General features: G+C 40.1%; 1 protein-coding gene across 2 annotated transcripts; it reads right to left on the bottom strand.

Moving 5' to 3' along the window:
- Positions 1-1,570: 1,570 nt before the first annotated feature.
- On the bottom strand, positions 1,571-19,990 carry LOC110468277 (protein mono-ADP-ribosyltransferase PARP14-like). 2 transcript variants are annotated; one of them, XM_085584891.1, is made up of 17 exons: positions 19,787-19,990; positions 17,591-17,730; positions 17,467-17,500; positions 16,182-16,418; positions 15,413-15,649; positions 12,092-14,331; positions 11,382-11,612; positions 10,926-11,147; positions 10,419-10,482; positions 9,326-9,475; positions 8,590-8,652; positions 6,808-6,975; positions 6,481-6,687; positions 5,791-6,399; positions 5,125-5,270; positions 3,609-3,783; positions 1,571-2,001 (listed from the first exon to the last, which is right to left on the bottom strand). In XM_085584891.1, exons 3-17 carry the CDS (start codon positions 17,486-17,488, stop codon positions 1,715-1,717), a joined length of 5,058 nt encoding a protein of 1,685 aa, XP_085441017.1. In that variant the 5' UTR covers positions 17,489-17,500; positions 17,591-17,730; positions 19,787-19,990; the 3' UTR covers positions 1,571-1,714. The 2 variants fall into 2 exon arrangements, with proteins under 2 accessions (XP_085441017.1, XP_021381704.2); XM_021526029.4 differs by lacking the exon at positions 19,787-19,990 and adding an exon at positions 19,209-19,435.
- Positions 19,991-21,517: the final 1,527 nt, after the last annotated feature.

The following is a 21,517-nucleotide window of genomic DNA, read 5'->3' as shown; positions in this document are numbered from 1 at the left end:
GCACAACACAGTATTCCCCAGTTTCTAGTATGGAAATGACTGAAGAAACTTTTACCACGACCACCAGTGATAAGTTATCGGGGTTTTTGAGGAGCTTTATCTTGCAGCTCCTGCTGCTTTCCAAGATGTTCAGGTATGAAGAGGGCCACACTAATAGAAAGTGGCGTGTCCTGGCTCTCCAAGCTGCTTGGTGGCAAGAATGGGAGAAGCCAGTGGATGCTTGGTGCTTTCGGCTAAACCGAGTTGCTCTGGCTGCTGCAGTGTTTCCACGACACAGAAAAGTACCCAAAAAAGCAGAGAAAGGAGATGCTAATTCTGGGAAGCTTCACCTTTTCACAGGGAACAAAATCTATTAAAGTCGGAGTGGGTAAAACTCTGCTTTGCTTTTAATGGGAATTTATGCAGGACATTCATCTTAAGTGCTGCATGGGCAACTTCTGTGAAAAGCAGAATTTTTTATATTGCAAACTTCAGATACTGTAAACCCTTTTCCTCTTTGCAGGCAATGAGAACATCATGACAAAGTTTTAATGGCAGCTATTTGCAGAATAGATCTTTATTTTCACTCAGGCAGAATAATTTCACCTGGAATTTATACACCTAAGTCATGTCACTCAGTACAAGAAAAAAATTTTGTCTTCGAAGTCTTTATTGCATCACTGTAACATATTCAAATATGAAGCAACACTTCTAGGTAAACTGTGCTCCTGTTGCAGCTCAGCAATACACTGTAGCTGCTTGAAACAACTTTTATTAAACTTGCATATATGGGTTTTAATTGGAAGTTTTAAGGTTATGATGTGATTAAAAGTGCCACTTGCAAAGATATAAAAATGCTATTATTTACAGTTTTCAGAGAACTTTAAAAATTTTCAAGTTGTTTAAGCGTGTAAACTGAGTTATGCATCTGTAGTTGACTCTGCATATTGGTGATTCTACAGAAGGGTTAATGCTTCAGTATTGAAAAGAAAAAAAACTAAAGTCCCTCTTTACATTCTTGAAAGTTGCAAAAGACTGTGGAAGATGGAGGTAACGGGGGAGACTACATAGAATTCCCCTAAGAAATGGCTTTGAATACAGTGATTTATACCTAAGGAATAACCAAAGTATGCCAGGGTAACAGACATGTAGGTAAGAGGGCTGCAACAATAAATACAAAGTGCATGTTCATATTAGCATTCTTCCAGACTTTTAGCACCAACAAGGCTGAGTGGATACCTAAGGATGACTGAAAACTCTACTGATAGGTGTGATCTTTAGAATCACAGCACTGCTTTGATTGGAAAAGACCTTTCAGATTCCCTCAGCATAGAACATTTAAAATAAACTCTCACAAAAAGGTGCTTTATGGTGACTATTGAAAACAGGAACATGCAGAGGTGCTCTGACCTACCCCACACCTCTTCCTGCTGGCCACAGGTAAGGCAGAGCAGCTTCATCTCCTACCACTCCCCTCTGCCTTGTGTAGGAAGAAGTCAGAGTTGTTCTCACAGCTTTTGCCTACATTTCTGCATAACTGAACTTGAGATGTGAGTACTGAAATAGCATGCTCTAAAATATTTGCTTATGTTAGTCCTTCTGTTCATAATCTGAAGACAGATCTAATGGATAGATTGATAAAGAAGAAACCTATATGCAAAAAAAGAACAAAAAATTACTCTGTAAATTCTTAAATGTAAAAGGCACTAAAATTTTCTAGACTATTAAGATCATTCTATTTGAAAGTAATAAGGTATTGTGGATATGCCTGAATGTCATTAAATATGACAAACATTGTTGGATTCAACGCGTTATCAACCACACTGTCGTACAGGTCAGTAGGATCTGTTTGGCTCCTTGGTGGTGGAGCCTTTAGTCCTGTGCTCCCAGTACAGTACTGCCCAGTCAGGACCCGAGCCAAGTACATGTGTTTTCTGCCATTCACATCTGGAACAGAATAAATATTCTGAGCAGAGTACCATGCATCGACAGCAAAGTAGGTTCCATCTCCAATGGCTGCACCTGTTAGGAAAGACAACATTTTCAAATACAATTAGTATTCTTATTCTCCTCAGAATATCTAAAACTTTTATTTTTTTAAATTTTGCAGAATCTATAAATGTGGTTAGAATTCAAACACAAAATTCTAGTACTAATCCTTTGTGTCAGAATCAAATATAAACCCACACAGATAGCAGGTAAGTATCAACATCCAGGTTTTGACTTCCCTTTCCTATGGGAAAAAAGGGCTCCTCTCTTGCAGGTTTAGCCTGCAATCCATCTAATTGCAATTCTAAGACTTTTGGACTTAAATGACTGTATAATTGTAATTACAGTTTTCTAGTCATACTTCCCAACAAGTTAAGAGGAATCACATGTCTTTGTTCAAGACAGATTTCTTTTTTCTGACATTAGTAAAAGCTATTCGAGCCAGACACGTCCTTCCTATCTGGCTGCCCTCACCTTTGGATACTTTTGCTTGGCTACCCAGGCTGACAAAAGGCAAGTGTGCCCTCCCAATCATTAATCACAGCTGACATGAAAAGGTGGATGTCAATACCCAAGCAGAGAGAGGACATGGGGATCTAGGGCTGTTGCTTCCTGAGTAAATCCAACCTCCTGACACTACCAAAGAGCAGGAAAGCAAAACTACATCTCCTCTGGCCATGTTTTAAAAAGAAGTGGTGGCTGCCGTGCCAACCTGTGCACAACCTGATATTTTTTATGCATGCTGGGCTTCATTTATTCAAGAAAATCTCAAGAGTTAGTACCTCCAAAGGATCCAGACAGAGCAAGGTCTTTTGGATCCAGACTACACCAAAGTGTCAACTAGATCTGAGTTAAGCTGCCCAGCTCCCTCAAGATCAAATCAGCCCTAGGCATGTGTAATTCTGTCTTAAGGAAGAAAACATTAAGAACAAAAATTAAGGACTTTTGAAGCGAGGTTACATGGCCACTAAAATCCAGTAGCACCTCAATTCAGTCCACGTTCCACTTCTTTAGATCCTGTCCTTCATCTTTGAGTGCTGCCAAATAATACACATAACACTACTGTAGTAGAAGTGGACAAAATAAGCTTTGAACTACTGCAGAATATCTTTATGCTAAAATATTTAAGTTGTCTCTAACAACTATTAAAAGCTAAGAATTAACTAATGGATCTCACAGATTTTGTGAGCATAAAATTGGTTTGGATGTGGGATCTTATACTGTCCTAATCTTTGGAGGCAACAGGGTAAGTATCTGCACTTCTACTTTGCTACTTGTCTTTGTCCAAGAGGAGAGGAGATACTGTCAGCTAGTAGCTGTTACATCAGCTGAGGATGTTGAACAGTGTTTCTTGTTCCTTTTTCTAGGTAAATGATACAAAACAATTCCCAGAAGCTGCTCAGACTTCATTTCAGAGTAGGGGAACTCTTTTTGATATCCTTTACATGATGGCATCCAGCAACAAGTGATTAACTGAACAGGATAACTTCTCTGTCCATACAGATTAATCTCAGGAGTTGTTTATTATTGTGTCCTTTAATTTCATTCAGCTTTCAGGTTGTGCTGACAGCACTATAACGTTGACACCCTGTAGCACTCATACATGCCTAGGAAACGAACTGATTTGGACAATGACTCACCATTCTTTCCAGCATACCCACGATTAAATCCACAGGAGTTAATCAACCTCAATGAGGATGCAGCTGTCCCATGAAATAGCAACCTCTCATTATTTGAATTTTTGTTCTTCTTACAGATAAATTTTTTTTTTAATTGGTATGTCTGCCAGAGGATGCAATTTTGTATTCTTTCAATCTGCAAAATTACAAAATTGACTATATTTATATTAGGGATAAATAGGGTAGGGATGAAAATTAATCATGGCAGGAAAGCATTAAAATTAAATCAAACTGAAAGAATTACAGCAATTTTCACTATTTCCTGTTAGCATGAGGTTTGGGAGAGGAACTGAATATGCAGGCCTCCTGAAAAATCACAAACCAAAGCAGCTCATAAGAGAGTTTCAAGCTCAGTAATTTTGGGTATACATTTGTCTTGCCTAGTATACCAGCTACCCAGCAGCCATGGTAGCTGTGCACTGTCATTTCTAGGAACAGGCTGCTGTACCACTGCTAGAGGCAATGATGTAAGATACCTTCTATACATCCCAATCATCTTTAATGATGATTTTCTCACTAAAGGACAGAGTCTAGCAATAGCATTAGGTTGAGTTTAAGTTTCTCTTCTAGATCTAAGCTTGCAAGTCAAAATTGCCTTCTCTAATATGTAGCTTAGCAACCCATAAGAAATGACTATATAAAAATCACTTGGTGGGAGGATGGATGTTGCTGGCTCCCTATGCCAACGTGAATATAGCTTAAGGGGAAGCAGTGTCTCTGCATCAAATATAATCCTAAAGGCATTTCTGTAACAGTTTTCCATTTTTAACACAAAAAGACATAATATCATTACTTGATTTTTTCTTTAATACATGAATATTCTGTTCTATTTGTGTGTTTTCATGACCATGCTCATTGAAACACGTGATGGAAGAAAATTTTTTTAAACATATTATTCTCACTCCTGATTTGATTGTATTTTTTACTGTTTATCCCTTCTCTTGATTCAGAACAATTCCATCTTCTGCCTGGCAATTAAATCTCTCTGCATTGTGTTGCAGACTTCTAAATAAACAGGATCAAATACTGACACTGGTTAAAACTGGCAGGTAAGCCTGAAAGGCTTTGGGATGACAGAGGAGAAGTTGTAAATTAGTCCAAAGCTTTATGTCAACCTGCAAGGACTTTGTATTTTTCTTTGTATTCTGAATGCATTTGCTCATGCTTCCATTTCAATACAGAATTTCCTAATTGGAAATACCATATTAACTAGAGAGTACCACATTAATTGAACACATTAATTAAGAGTCAGCCTGAAGACTGATGTCACTGGTTTTGCACCATTAGATGCCAGAACTGGCAGAATAGCTTTTAAGAAACTTGTTTTGATTTATATTCGTCCTGTACAGTGCTGGGAAGGCTGACATACAAAAGGTGTATTGAGTTGCAGACACCTTATAAGCAAATATTTAGGAAGTGTATTGTTTCTTGCCCAAGCATTGACATTTTCCCTCCTCCCCACCCCATATGGTATCACCTTCTCTATGTTAAAATTGGGACATGTTGCCTTAAACATCTTCTCAACTGTTGTATATTTAGGATGTGATGGCTTGAGCTGCACCACTTTGATATGTTCATTTTGCATGTCTGTCCACTCCTTAGGGAGCTGTATTGACTTCATATCTGCAAAACAGAGGTTGCATTGTTATGAAAGACGACTAGCTCAGCTCCATAGGCAGCACTTACAAACCACGTGCATAGAGGGGACCAAGAGGACAGCATTTTCTGCAATATTTCATTCAACAAGCACTCCTGCTCTTTCAAACATCACTGGTTCTGTAATACACTGTAAAGGCTTTACATTTTGTCTAATTATCCCCATATCAATATTTAACTAAAACAAGCTTTAAGAAGAATTTTATGTATTCTTCATATATCACTTCCTTTTCAAGACTTAAGCATGAAATCTGTGCTCACCAGTCACATATATGCAGATAATATTTGCACTTAAACCTGATGTTCTGATTTCACTCATACTTCCCACTGATTACGAAACTCAAAACTGCTGAGGAAAAAATAAAAAGAAAGAGTAAAAAAAGCTAAGGAATACCTTACTTCTCTGGGATACCTGAGCTTGCATTTATCCAAATCATCATTCAATAATAATTACTCAAGTATTTTATTTGACAAAAGTGCCATTTACCTTCCTCCTTTGTCACACGTTGAAGGATTTTAATTTTTCCTTGGTCATCAGTAGCATTTAGAGTATTCAGATCCACTGTGTAGGTCTTATTTTTAATTTTGATCTTCAGATGTGGTTTTTTATCCCTTTTGGCATACTCCAGCTTCATATTTGTCATTTTATCAAAAGCAACAAAGCTATCATGGCTTCCTAGATACCTCCATTCTACCAGGTTATAAAGAAGTTCTGCCTTGCATTGCTCTTCTTCAGTAGACTTAATTTGATGGACCATATCTTGAACTTGCAGAGAAACGGTGCAGACATCCCTGCTAATACCAGAAATTTTAATTTGAGGGGGAGAAAGCTTATTTAAAATCTCAATGGTGACTTGCTTTCTTCTCTGGAGATCTTCCAAAATGGCAAATTGTGTCTCATCAAAATTTTCAATTGCCTCATCTGAAATAGTGTTTTCAAACTGCTCCTTTAAAATTAAATCTTTTATCCAGGACTCAGCTGCATTCACCTTTGCTTGACTTTCTCCACAGATTTGAAATGTGACTAAATTAACTTTCTTCTCCAAAATCAGGGACTTTTTCTTCTCAGAAGATTGTTTTCTGCCCCAAAAAAAGGCTGTGGATAAATACGTCAATTATTAGTTGCAAATAAAAGAACTTCAGTTTTATTTGCCCATGCACACAGAAATCAACTTACATTTAAACATAGATAACCACGATTCTGATGTGGATGTATTTGGATCTTCTCTTTTCTTCATGCTTTCGTAGAAGTCCGTGAGCATATGTGTCTGGAAGATCACGATCTTAATTGCCTGCAAATGCTGTACTGATTTTTGTCTTGCAAATTCCTCTATAGCATCCAACATTTCATCAGCAACCTTGGCTGAACTCAGTCCTGCCTGACCTAAACAAAAATAAAAGGCACATATCAGAGAACAGTTTTTGTGCAAGTCTACTACAACCCATATGAAGTCTGTTTCTGAGCTACCCCCATCACACACTGTTTTCCCAAGAAAATACAAACCTGTTCCAATAGCTGGGAAGGCAACAGATTTATACATCCTTTGTTCACACTCATGAAGCACTTTGGAGACCTGACTCTTCACCTGATTATTGGTAATCAAATGGATGATTTTACTGCACAACAGGTTCCCACCCTGTGTAGTAATAAAGCCATTTTGAGACTGTCCAGCTGGAAGAGAGAAGATAGAGACATAGTATTTATGAAGTGGCAATCTCTTTATAATTTTCTATTATAATGGTACTACAAGTGGAAAAAGTGGAAAGAAATCCACTGTGAGCTATTTTATTATGGGTTTATTAGATTCTGGTTTTCTTTTTAAACAATCTGCAGAGTTTCTTTGATAAATTAATCCAAGTAAATGTGTATTTTCTAATTTCCTAAGACCTCAGCTACAAAGTATTTTCCTATTAAGTACAATATAAGAATTGATGATGACTTCCAATACATCTCACTTCTATTTAAAAGCATGCCAAATTAATTTATATGTGAAAACCTTTCTTATGTCACTTATTCCTTAAAAGCCTGAATTCTTATACTGCAGAAGAGCTGAGTGGTTAAAATAATATCATTAAGATTATGACCAACTGATTTAAGAATGGTATGGAATTTTTAAAAATATGTTTGTGACTTCTCAGAGCACTCATGTTTGATTTCAAAATGGAGTCATATTGTGAAGATCAATGGACTGATGAGCAGAGTTCCAGACCACCTCATAGATGACAAAGGTAATGACTGTAAGGTGCTCTGCAAGCACTAAGATCAGATTGATAAATTTACTTTGAGAAAAAAAGCTTTATTTGCCAGGTGATTTTCTTACAACTCTCAGGATTTCCTGAGGAATATTTTGCACGTGAAGATAAAAAGTAGTTTAGATGGTTTTAAGCTCCTGCCAACATTATAATTTCTTTGCTTTGTCCATTCCAACAAAAAAGTAAAACTGCATTGGCACTAAGGGTTTTATTTCAAGTTGAGGGTAAGGAGTATTTCACAGAGGTATGTTAGTAAGGCCTTGCTCTGAGGTGGAGTTTCCTTGAGAAATGAGCAGGGTGTAGCTCTGCATGGAAATGCAGGCATGAGCATATTTACCAAACAAGTTGAAGACAAGGCTTTTATCTTGTCCCCTACAGAGTAGTTTGGAAATCAGAAAGACATAAAACTAGCTCTTTGAAATGAAATAAAAAGAAAAGAAGAATCAGTGCAATAGTTCTAAGAACAGAAACATTTGCCTGATTTGAAGTTAATGATATATGTGTGTTTTTACAAATCTTCTCACAGAGCCAAAGGCTAGGAAAAAAATCCAGGAAACTCCATCTTGAAAATCAATTTCCAGACTTAGAGCAGGCACATTTAGGTTATGTATCTAAAATGTCCCTTTCTGTGCTTGTAGAGACCAACAATAAAGAGCTCAAATTTTACTACCCTACTGGTCTGGCAGAATGCAGACTATGGAAGAATTTATGATCAGGGTTGTCCTGATTTCAGCTAGGATAGAGTTAATTTTCCTCTTAGTAGCCAGTACAGGCCTATGTTTTGGATCCAGTATGAGAATAAAGTGTATAACACACAGATGTTTTAGTTGTTACTAAACAACTATGAAAAGAAAAATTCTTAAGGTATAAGTCAAAACAAGAAGGGGACTTTTTGAAGTTCCTAAAAGAGAAAGCTGTGTTATTCAGATAAAATAATTATATCAGAGTAGAGAATTATAAAGCAACTTTAAGTTTTCAGAAAGAATGACAACAACAAAAAAAGAATTATCAAAAATAATATGCTTTAACGTACCATTTAGAGCACATTCTTGTGCTACCTGGGAACCAGCAGCATCCATAATTGCTTTGAAGACCCCTTAAATCACACAAGAAAAGCACACACATTCATTAAGTCTCCTCAATATCTCTGCTCAAAACACTACACAACTTCTGTACTATATACATACCCTGAATTCCTGTTTGGCAAGATAGCACAAAGTTCAAAATTGTGACAGTTTCCCAAAGTACTGACACACTGCTTTGGCTGCAGAGAGAATGTTTCCTTCACTGCTGCTTAGAAGTCATTAAGAACAACACCTATTTCATTGTTTCACTCACCAAACCCATATGCCCCTCACAAAACTCTCCAATGGCTTTGAACTACATCATTTGGTATCTTGCATACTTGTAATTCACAATGTCAAAGCCCTCTGCTTCTTATAGGGCAATTTACTTAACCAGAGCTTTGTCTTACAGTGAAACATTTAGGATAAGAGCATTTTTTCAGAATTATACTTAATCTAAAAATTATATTTAAACACTTTTGGTTTTAAGCAAAAAAAATATGGTCAGATGCCTTCTGTTTTAAAACTAAATCAAATGCTCGCGACATGTAAAAATCCTGTTTAAGATCTATTTCCTGGCTAATCACAACCTTTTATCTAAAAAATGCTTCATAAAAGTTTCCCTTGTGGACAATTCTTTCCTGTGCCCCCTTCTAAAAACTAGCCCAGATTTATTGCTAAGGAACTACACATTCACTATAATACCTGTTTTGGCATCAAATGATGGATTTGATATGTTTACAATAACCTCTGTATCTTCCTTGGTAATATCTCCGCTAATTACTTGGAGTGTGATGGAACCAATCTTCATTTCATGAACTCCCAATAGTTCAGCAGAAACAGGCCTAATGAAACCTGCAAGGGAAAGAAAAATACATTACATCACTTCTCTTTTAGTTTGGAGTATTATTCTCTTCCACTGATTGAAACTCCTTATCCTTTTAAGGAATATGCTCTAGATCAGTTTGATGGATGCAGAGTGTCTCTGTTTTTCTCTTCGTTCCATTTCTGAAAGCTGAGAGGTACAGTATTCATCCTGTTTGTGCTGTGAAAGTGAAACCATTTCTATTCCTGTAAATTTATGCAATATGAATTCAGAAAATGGCTTCAGGGTTTATCTGATCTGACCAGCTCTGTAACAGAGCTTCCTGAATTAATTCTTACAAGAAATGGAGCATCCGGCTTACGTGTTGCCAGTAATGAAGATCAGATCACATCCCTTTTTTAAGTTGTTTCATATTTACATTCATGGATACAAAACTATTCCTTTCTTCTAGTCTAAGTTTATCTAACCTAACGGATATTTTATCTGCCCATTCTTAACTTCATCTCTCTGATACTCAGCAACTGAGGAGAAATTGCTTTATATCCTTACAAATACGCCTCTACCCTTGAATGCAGTACACTCACGTTTTGGCTATTGTGTCCCACTATTGTCAGTTAATAAATGGAGAGGAAATTATTCACTCTGTATATATAAATATATATGTAAGAGATTAAAGCTACAGAAATACATGTTATTTATGGCTTGTTTGGCCAAGTGATTGCAAGTTCTCATATCCTTTGAGCAGGACAAACTACTGTGTCTCTTATCAGAACACCCTTTCTGTTTTGGTAAGTCTGGCCTCACTGAGAGAGAGTTCAGCATGACCTCAACAAAAGAAATTCCTCCCTAAGAATTTTACAAATGATACTGAAAAATGCAAGTCCATTAGGAGGACAAAAAAATGCCCTGTGCCCTGATGATATTTTTTTTGTTTCCAGCATTTACATCCTGTCCCACCCCTACACAACTTACTTGGCTGTGCTGGTTCGGCATCGCAACTTCCACCTGCCCTAAATTCTAGTTCAGCGGTAAAAGCCTAAGAGGAGAAAAAAAGTACCCAAGATAGCAGTTCACAGTATGTACACTGAATGTTTCTGTAATTAACATTAACAGTCATGTAGCTCTTGCTGAGACACCTCACACATTTTACAGTCATATCTAAGTGTTAAAAACAGCGGAAGACCCGGTGTGGACAGTGTGGTAAGAGATAGCTCCGCATTGCTAGAACTCCTCTGGCAAAAGGTGAGGGAGTATCTACAGGCTTTTACAGTGCCAACAGCAAGGCCAATTTTGTCTGCAGCTTCTGCTTGCTGAGAGTTTGCCTTTCAGAAACACTGGAAAGACATCCCACTGTCACCAGCCTACAGCAGCAAGAAAGTGCCAAATTATTCCCTTAGAAAGCAGTGTAAGTAAAACAGATTATTAAAGTGTAACTAAAGCAGTATGTTACAAAAACAGATTTGTTCTGACAAGAACTACCTGAATGGTATCAGTATCTTGTGGATTCAAGAGAAAATGAACTTCCTGGAGATTCTTCCGAGTGTGACTACTACTGAAGTTGAACACCAAATCAAACATTAACTTAGAAACAAGGATTTTAGGAAATCCAAATCCTCCAGTCCCAATAGCTGGGAAAGTGATTGATTTTAGTCCAAGTTCTTCAGTTTTCTTCAAGCAGAAATTGATTGCATCTTCTAGGACCTGTAAAACATGGTAAAAGTACTTTTTTTCCTAAAGGCGTAATTTATTATTAGTTCCAAAGAAGCTGGTATGATAAACAGCTCTGAGTGCATCAAGGCATCTTTAAGGTCACTCCAATGGAAGAAAATGGAGTCAAGTCACCTAAATTAACTATATTTAAACCTGAAATTCCAGGACAGATCCCAAATAAATATGTAGCTGGAGTAGATGGGGGGGTTAATAATTAAAATATACCTTGTCTGTCTGTCCTCCACTCCACTTGGGTAGTACGACATTAAAGATGGACTTGCAGGCCATAGCACACCCACTGGTGCAGACCACACTCCCAGGACCAAGAACCTGACTTTGCTTCTTTGCGTCAAACTCATCTATGAGAGCTGGCCCAGCTCTTTCCAGCACGGCTTTGCAAAGAGGCCCCTCGCCAAACTGCAGATCTGTGCCAATGCTGTTGACAACAACATCCGTCTGCAACGAGATAACAATGAAAATAGCTACAGCCAGAAGTCAAAGAAAAATATGCACCAAGATTAAAAGCCCTACCAATGCAACACACAGCAAAAGAAACAAGATGCCAGTGATACCCAAAAGAGCAGCCCAGACCCATTTCCCCTAATATCCAAGCAAGATAGTTACTTTTACAAAGTACTTCAGTATTCCCCCTTTAGGGAAAAAAAAACAAACTTTGACATGTTTGCCTTAGATCTGGAAAACAAACGAGATCTAGCTGGGAATTGAAGCATCCTGAAATTCACAGCTACCCTCTAGAAATGGCTGCAGTGACAGATCTCAACCTACACTCAAGTTCTGCAAGCTTGCATCCTTGTTTAGCTAGCACACAGCTGTTCTTTCCTTATGTCGCAAGCACTTGCAAAACCTACTGTCTTGTACTTTTTTATTTAAATTGAAAGATCTGACCATCCAGTTTGAAAGGAATGAAGACTTACCATGGCTTCCTGAATATTTTTCTTCTCCACTAGGATGCAAAGACCTTCATTTGTTGTAACCATCTTCAGATCCCCTTTTCTATTTTCCTTCTGGCTTTTTTTTGGCATCATCCATTTTGGGGAGAATGATTTAGCTGAAAATACTTTTTTTACTGTCTCATTCAGAACCTGAACAATTTCGTCTGAATTGCTGACAAGATGGACCTCCTTCAAGCTTCTCTCCTCTGTGACTTCTTCCAAGGTCTCCCTGATGGAGGACACAATTGACTCTGCACAGATCTGTGGCGGAAAGCCATAAATCCCTCCACTTATAGCAGGCAGAGCTATGGAACGATGATTGTATATCTCAGCTAGTTGTAGACATTTTCCCACTGTCTTTTTCAACAACCACACGCACTTTTGTGATTCCTTCTCGTTCCACCTGGGCCCGACAGCGTGGATGACGTTCTTGCAGGGCAGTTTCCCGGCGCGCGTGATCACGGCGCAGCCGGGCTGCAAACTCCCCAGCTTCCTCACCAGCTCATCACACTCCTCCTGCAGCGCTGGCCCAGCTGCTCTTGACAGTGCATCAGCCAGGCCCCCAATGTGTTTTAGTTTTTCATTAGATGCATTCACCACAACATCAACAGGGTAGTGACACAAGTTACCTTTATACACTCCTACCATAATTCCACCTGGCAGTTTTTTTTCATAGTAGACTTCTCTTTTCACTTTATCACCAGCTTTTCCACCCTTCTGTTCTTCTTCTTCCTTAATCCTAATGAGACAGCTAAATTTCTGCTTTGCTTCTAAAATACATAAATCTTTCCTCTCAGTGAAGAACTCCTTTGCCCCTGGTTTATCAATTGGCACATTTTTTGAGTAAAGGGATGAAACAATTTTTTCAAACATGATGAAGGCTCCTTGGACTTCTGCTTTTGGTCCCCTCAGGGAAACACATGGTGTCTTGGTGTCAAAACATACTGTCACACCTTTCTTCTTCAATTCTTCACAAACCCCAGACTCCTTATTCTCTACAAACTGCACTACCACCTCTGAATTAGCTGGGATTACTTTTTCAATGATTGTGTTTGTATCTACAAAATCATTAAGTCTCTGATAAACCTCTGTTACAGCCTTAGAGAAGCCAGCAATAATCATTTTCTTTTCTTTTCCAACAGACTGCCAACTGATGACCATTTCCTGGGCAGAATTATATGTCTTGAGGAAGGAGAAAAGAAGTCTCCTCCACTGATCCGTTTCAGTGATTTCACCATCCTCCACATTGATGCACTTGTATTCTAACCCTGTTTTTATTTGCTTTTCTGCTTCTAGAAGATCTTTGTGAGCATGTCCATATAACAACACAGTATCATCCTGAAGTTCATAAAAAGCATTAATGTTTTCCCTAATGAATAACATAACTGATGTTTCTGTATTATCTACACACTGTAGATAGTGCAAAACATGGGGGTCAATGGTAACTGATGTACATGGCATACTCAATACCTTTTCCAGTAACTCAGCTTTGATTTTATATACTTCTGCAGGTAATCCACACAACTGAACAGTCTTTTTTTTGTCATCATAAAAGAGCTTTAGGCATGGATATTCCTTCTGAGTATTCTCTTCTAACCCAGCGTTGTGCAGCACAGCATACTTCCCTGGGATCACTGACACAGAAATTTCTATGCTCTGTTTTTCCCTTTCACTTTGCTTCATGCATTCCCTCACTTCTTTCTCTGCACTGTCCACTGCTGCTCTTTTGCCTGCAATCACCACCATCTCCTCAGAAATATCAGTTATGATCAGAGCAGCATCTTTCAATAACCCTTTTTTCACATCTTCCCAACCTGATGAATTGACTTTACATTTTATAGCTACATAACATGCCATGATGCGCGAGAACTCAGTGGAAGCATCTTGCTGCCATGTCTTGAGCAACTTAACCATTGGCTTTTTCTGCTTGCAAAGAGATGGTGATGGGCACAACATAACTTCTGGGTTTGAACAGTCTGCCTGGGGCCATTTGAGCTCCGAATGGCAAACTGCCATTTCCTCGTTTATGTCTTGGGTGAGGTTGGCATGCCTTTGCAAAAACTGCCATACATATGGGTCTAGCGGCACCCCAAAGGGGTCTGGCATCTTGACAGCTGGTCTTGCTTCTCCATAGAGAGCTGTTCCCAGGGAGTGGTAATATGGATGCACAGAAATCACCGTCTGTTCCAGTAAATGTTGCTTTTCCAAGACTGTGGTTAGATCTGAAAGTCAGTGCACATATATACAAACAAACATGTATCATTAACTTCAAAACAGGAAAATGTTCTTAAAACTATTACAGTGATTTTCCTTTTCTTTTTCTTTCATTTCAAAGAGCTGCTTTTATGTCTTTCTGATTTCCAAACTACTCTGTAGGGGACAAGATAAAAGCCCTGTCTTCAACTTGTTTGGTAAATATGCTCATGCCTGCATTTCCATGCAGAGGGAAACCTTGCTCATTTCTCAAGGAAACTCCACCGCAGAGCAAGGCCTTATCAACATACTACTATGAAATACTCCTTACCCTCAACTTAAACTCCTAGTGTCAGTGTATTTTTGCTTTTTTTTTTTGCCATTTTTGTTGGAATGGAAAAAGCAAAGAAATGATAATGTTGGCAGGAACTTAAAACCCTATTACAATGATCCAAATTACATTTTAACTTCACGTACAAAACATTCTTCAGAAAATCCTGAGAGTCGTAAGAAAATCACCTGGCAGATAAACCTTTTTCTCAAAGTAAATTTACTAAGCCAGGAGTTTCCCAACAGATATTTACTAGAAGTTGCACTGGCACAAAAACTGGACAGCGATTCAAGGAACACAAGAAATACTAACAAGATTGTTCTTTAGCTCTGTTCTTCCCTGATAATTTACTTAATTAGCTTGAAATGAGGATATTTGACCTTATTTGGTTTCTGAAAGTTAACTGCGCAGGCTGAAGTCATTGACAGCTTCTGCTCTGTCCATCTACCTCTAAGTACCATTAATTTTATATTGCATATAAAAACCTCTGCAAATGGAGAAAGAACACCAGTGAGAAAAACCCATGAACAAGGCAGACATTAAAAATAAATCTCTGGTAACAAAAACACAGAACAAACAAACAAACAAAAAAAACCCTAGATACTGAAGTCCTAGACATGCAGCAGTATTTCTACATCCAGAGCACCTCCTAGGAACAGGACAATGTACACTGACTTCAGCAGCAGAAAGTCAGGCTTCTCCTAATGCCCACATTTTCAGTAACTCTCTTTCAGGTTATCTGCCTGTGAGTACCTTGGTCATGCAAAGGACAGAGTTACCTTTGTGGTCACAGAATGTAACGATGGCCGAGTTCTCCTCGGGGAAGAGCTGGACATCTGAGACAGGCCCGCCTCCGTTCCGTGTGCTCTCAAAGTACACTGTGAGGTAGTCTGTGGAAATGCTCTCTGGTAGGTTTTCAGCCTTGATGCTCTGTGTTGATTCAAGAAGCCAGGCAGACATTTTGAATTCTTTGACTCTCTTGTGTTGTGAACATTTTTCAACAAATTCCTTAGTATCTGTAAACAGAAGAGCAGTATGAATTGACTATGTTTTCATTATCAGCTCTGGTTATCACTTCAGGCAGAGAAATGAGCAGAGTCTACTCCCTATTTTGTATTTGGAACAAAATTGTCTCTGTTGCCAAATAACTGTGTGTTGTAATAAAAAGGGGGAAAAGCAAACAACCATATTACTCTCTGCTATTCACTACCACTGTGTCTCTGTTCCCATCTCATAAGTATACTGTTTTCTCTAAAGGACACTTTATATAATCCCCACACTCTGTGCAACTTTAATTCTTCTTCATCTAATCCAAAATAAGATAGAAACAAAACATTCGAATCCAATTTCAATTAATAAAGATTTCAGTGTAACATTTGGATGACAGGCACTTTTTGTGAGGCTGCATATAAGACATTTTTCTTAAGAGACTGCAATCCAGGTGCTTTTTTAAAACAGTCTGGATCTCTAATGGGAGAAGAATCAAGCACTGAAAGCTATTGCTCATGCTTATACATGGAAATTACTAATGGTGTCATCCTGTCTTACCAATATTTTTTATAAATGTAACTACAGCAACATTTATTTCAGGTATCAGTTCAACAGTAAAGTCAGCATCCATAGTCAGGCCGCTGATGTTCTCCAACAGCATCTGTAAGCAGTATGGACCGCATCTCTCTATGTTCTCAAATACCACCAAAGGTGAGGCCTCTGCAGAGTCAACCTCCTTCTGGAGTTCACTGTTTGGAACAGAACTCCCAGCTTTCTTCAAAGCTTCTGTATCATCTGCAGCAGAAAGATGAGCCACATAAAATGTTGGTACACATTTCCTGGAATAAACAGATTCTTCTTACCCTTTCTCTCCTTTCCTTTCCCAAGAAAATAAATTGTTAACCAAACAAATACTGCAGGGTACCGCTGAACATTTTGAGATCCAAAACAGCCCAGATGCAGTATTCTGCAGAGCTGCAGGATGCGTTTTTTGGTGGCACAAAAACAGAGCTGAGTAAACATGTCCAATGTCACTGGTATGTCTTTGGTCAGAGACTAAACAAAACTAAAATCCATTGAGATAACAGGCCACAGCTGCTCAGATGTCAGTGAGGGTTGGGAGAGACCTTGCAGCCTCTGCATCTGTTTCTTAGCCCCGTGCAGGCAAAACAACCAGCACAGGCCACAAGTAGCTTTGTGTAGACTTGATGTAAAGCCTCTTGATGACCACTGTGCCCTGCCATTAGTGCAGCATGACAGTGCTGGAGGGCCCATGTGCACAAAGGGTTGACAGGGATGCAAGATCATTTTGCAAATAGAAAATATATCAGAGGTGCCCACTGAGTATCCCAGACTCAGTGTCTGCCAGAGGCAAGCATGTCACCACATTTGCAGACAGATGAGGGCGGAGGTGTGAGAGAACCTCCAAACTGATACGACCAACAGGCTGGCTGTCTGCTCACCAAGGTACAAAAACTACTGATACCAAACCCATAACATTTCCAGAAGACAGCTGCCTTTGAAGGCCTACCACCACAAACAAGAAGAAAACTAAAGAAATAAGAAGCAACAGTCTTTCTGATGCTGGTTACTAATTTCTAGATTGCTGAAGGTGTCATCTCCTCCACTCTGTCCAATGAAGAAAATACCAAAGGGCCAAAACCGAAAGCTAGGATGACCCATTGAAGCAACTGGGAGCAGGATCTGAAGATTTCCAGGTTCCTCTCTAGTATAACTACAAAATATATGACAACTCGGAGAACTGGAAGCCATGTGTGAAGAAAAGCACCAACACTTTTGTTTTATGAAGAATCAGCATATAGAGTGATGGATAACATTTTACCTTTTGTTTGAAGGCTGTTCATGGCATCCAAAGCCTAAAATAAAATAAAGCCAAATATTAGTGACAGATTAGACACTCTCAACACTATTTCAAAGCTCTGGTTAAGATTACAATTTTTATTCACCTTAGTGGGAACTGATTTTTCTTCAGGTGTCTTCTCTTCAGTAGCTTGTACTGTTTCAGGCTCTGTGACAATCAACCTCAATTTTCCTTCTCCTTCTAAATGCAGCTGATGAGACTGTCTCTCAAGAACTCGCTGCTTGACTAAATAAAACCAAAAAAGCCCTGTGAAAATCTGAATGGAAACACAGCTTTACACCGCATGACACTTTCCCACCATTATGACACTGCCGTGCTTTAAGGATGGTATTCTGCAATTTATTGTTTTCACTGAAACACGCCAGACCTCGCTGCTCTTCCCTTCCCCCTCCCGCCATGGCAGGATGGAGAAGAGAATTGAAGTCACAAAAACGTTAAGTATTACAGGACGAGATGAGAACAATAAACTACAAACAGCAATGAAGTAAGAAAAACGATCAGGAACAACATCAATACTGATAACCGAGTGTACACCACAGGTGAGCGGTTCACCCCCCGTTGCTCACCCGACTCCGCACTACCAGGAAAAACCCCCTCCCTTTCCGTGCCCGCATGACTAAGTTGGGATCGAATTTCCCCAGGATCTGGCTGTGCCCATCCCGGCTCCTGGAAAAGGTAACCTCGCTTTGGCCGGAACAAGGACACACAGATATACTGTCCCGTGAAACCAAAGAGCTTTAAACTCAAAACGCTGACGCAGGATGTCCAAGGCTTTCTTCCTTAAAAAAAAAACCCCAAAACCAAAACCAAAGAACCAGCCAATTAAAAAAAAAAAAAAAAAAAAAAAAAAAAAAAAAAACCAGAAAACGGAAGAACAGCAGAGAACGAAAAACTGCCAGTCACGCAAAACTCGGCTCTGTCACGGGTTTCATGGTGGTACCCGGAGAGTCCCGGTACCGGCTTCCCACGCCTTGAACATCCTCTTCCACAGTGCCGAAATGACCTGGCCTGGGGCTGTATGTCCTGAACTCACCAGCAGGGAGAGCCAGCAACTGAGAAGCATGTTAAGGCAAGAAAAGGAAAAAATGTACATAGGTATCTGTGTGTTTCTGCACATAAGTGCAATTAAATCCTTTCCAGCTTGCTGCAAGTTTACAAAAATACGTACATGCTACAGATGTCATATTTTTCATACATATCTGTAAATAATCTAATTGTTAGGCTAACATAAGATTTATTATTCCGTGTGCAGTTTAGAGAATACTACTGTGCATCCTAGGATATATTTATTCGCTTACAGACTTTACGCCAAACACAATTTAGAGGCTAAGTACTAAGCACCAAATCTAAGCAAATATATATATATATATATATATATAAAAGTAAATATCACATTCTGAGTTAGAAGGGACCCACAAAGATCGAGTCCAACTTTTGGACCTATACAAGACATAGGCAAGAACCACACCAAGTTTAGATATTGTCTATTCTATATTGCACGGGGGGTGGGGTGCATACGACATATTATATACTACAGATACTGCACATCACGTACCAGACGGGACATATTATTACATCGTATGCAACAACTAAGTATGTATCTTTTAACTCGCAGAAAGCTTAGACTTGTGATTTCCGACCCCAACACCCCCGCGGACAGCCCGTACGCTAATGCACCCCTCCCGCCCGGCCCGGCCGCTCACCCTCGGGGCAGGCGAAGCAGACGAGGATGTGCCCGGCCCCGCTGTCGCTCCCGGCTCGCAGCTCGCACTCGCCGCCGCCCGAGCGCCTCTGGCTCTGGAAGTAGCAGAGCAGCTTCTTCCTGAGCGCGGGCGGCGGCTCGGCGGGGCCCCAGTCCCCCCGCACCAGCAGCGGGAAGGCGCACGGCCGCTGCCCCGCCATGCCCGCCGCGCCGCTCCCCTCCGCCTTTCGCTTTCGCTTCCCCGCAGGGCTGGGCGCGGCTTTCCCGGCAGACACGCACCTTCTACGTCTCCTCCGCCGCCTCTCCCGGGAGCCTCCTCGGCCCGCTCCGTTGCAGCTTCACACCTGCACCCTTACGCTTCTCTCCCCCAAAGCATCCCCCTCGCCTTATCAAACGCCCTGCTGCCGGCAGCTGGCAGCCGCTCTCGCTGCTGTCCCACGAGAAGTTCTGTGCAAGAGGCCAACCCTCACACAGAATCGAGGCATTTGATCCATCTACAGTCCTGCGCAGAGATGGGGCTGGCATGGTGACTACCAAAACTTTAGGAATAAGTGGCATTAACGTTCATTGGCTACTTACTTCTCTTTTTAATTATTCCATCTTCTGTTGATTAGTGGTTCTCTTACTTGCCATGCCAATTAGTTCACGTGCTCGGTCTTTCTCTTCTTTTGGGTCAGTGGTGAGCTGACCCAAAAGCTCACCAAAAAAAAGGTCAAAAGCTCATGAGTTGCTGGTCACGATCTCCCCTTGCCAGAACTGCCTTAGCCCAGTAAGAGCCAATTCAGTATGCTTGCTGAGTTGTCTTTATTCGTTTCTTCCTTATCCTAGGGCCTCTGCCAAATATCCTTGTGGCCTGTAAATTCTGCATTCTTTGTGCCCACTATCAGTGGTAAATCCTCTTCCCCAAGCCTTGTTAACCTCCTCCCAAGTCTCAAATCACTGAAACATGTTAAGCCCTAAACCTTAACAAGGCAATTCTACTAACAAGCAATTTGTTTTTCCAACACCTGAACATCTGTTAGTGCTTACTTGCTAACTACCTGTTTATTGGATGAAATCTCCTTTCTCGTTGATTAAACTTGAGAGTGTACAAAGATCAAACACCAAAGAACATGGTTCCTTAAGGAAGTTTTTACATATTCCACATTTTGCATCATTGCTGCCAGAGGAACAAGACCAGGGTGGAACGAGTTGTGTCAGGGGAGATTTAGGTTGGGTATCAGGAAAAAGTTCTTCACAAGAGGGTGGTTGTGCACTGGAACAGGCTCCTCAGGGAAGTGGTGATAGGCCCAAGCCTGACAGCATTGAAAAAGGATTTGGACAATTCTCTTAGGCAAGATGGTGTGACTCTGCGGGATGTCCTGTGCAGGGCCAGGAGCTAGAATTTGATAATCCTTGTGGGTCCCTTCCAATTCAGGCTACTCAATGATTCTTGGTCCCTTTGTACACTCCTGCCTCTGGCCATTGCCTGTTAGAATAAACCCATTTGGAGAAGCAGCATTTGTTACTCATGGCCTGCACAAAGCCCAGGATGACAGGTTTCTGCTCCAGGCTTCATGCCTTAGGCACCTGTAATGCAAGCACTGGTGAAAAAACACCTTGGTGTCCTCTTGTGGCACTGAGGAAGCTCAGACCTGATGCAGTACTGGCTCCTGGAGAGAATGGTCCTCGTACCAGTGACCCATAGCAGCAATGAAGAGCCTGGAGCCATCTCCTCTGGCTCCTGGCATGCTGCTGAACCACTGGCCACAGGTATTTGTGATGAGCACTTAATAAGTTTATTCACTGTACAAGCAAAGCGTAAGACTTTTGGCCCCCATACCAATACCTTGATCTCCAGCTCTAGGTTAAATTGATTTCAACACACTTGATCTCAACAGTCAGCAATTTTCAGTGGTTAGAAAATGGAGTTTTTCTAACCACTTGAGTTTTTTTACATAGTAAAAAGCAAAAAAGTCCAAAGGGAGCAGTGCCAGTGCAGTCACAGGAGTTATGGGATGTGCAAATGCACAGCCTGGAGTTAATGGCTCTCCTGAGACACTTGACTTGCATATTCATGTTATTTCACACCACCTTCCCTAGAAAAGGTGTCCCTTGGCCAGAGTTACCCCACAGTACTTATTTCTCATAGGGACACACCAACCCATGGTAAAATTATAACAGTAACCTAACTATGTAAAGAAAGCATTGGAAGATTTTTTTTTTCTTAATCATACAACCAAGTAAATCAAACCCAATACATTCAGAGGAGCCAAGGCCTTTTCAAAGTTGGGGGTGCTGCAAAGCAGCAGGGTTTATTGTATTAAAAAC

The sequence above is a fragment of the Lonchura striata genome, chromosome 7 (assembly GCF_050655825.1).
Source record: "Lonchura striata isolate lonStrDom1 chromosome 7, ASM5065582v1, whole genome shotgun sequence".
Classification (NCBI taxonomy): Eukaryota; Metazoa; Chordata; class Aves; order Passeriformes; family Estrildidae; genus Lonchura; species Lonchura striata.
This window is presented reverse-complemented; position numbering and strand designations above follow the sequence as displayed.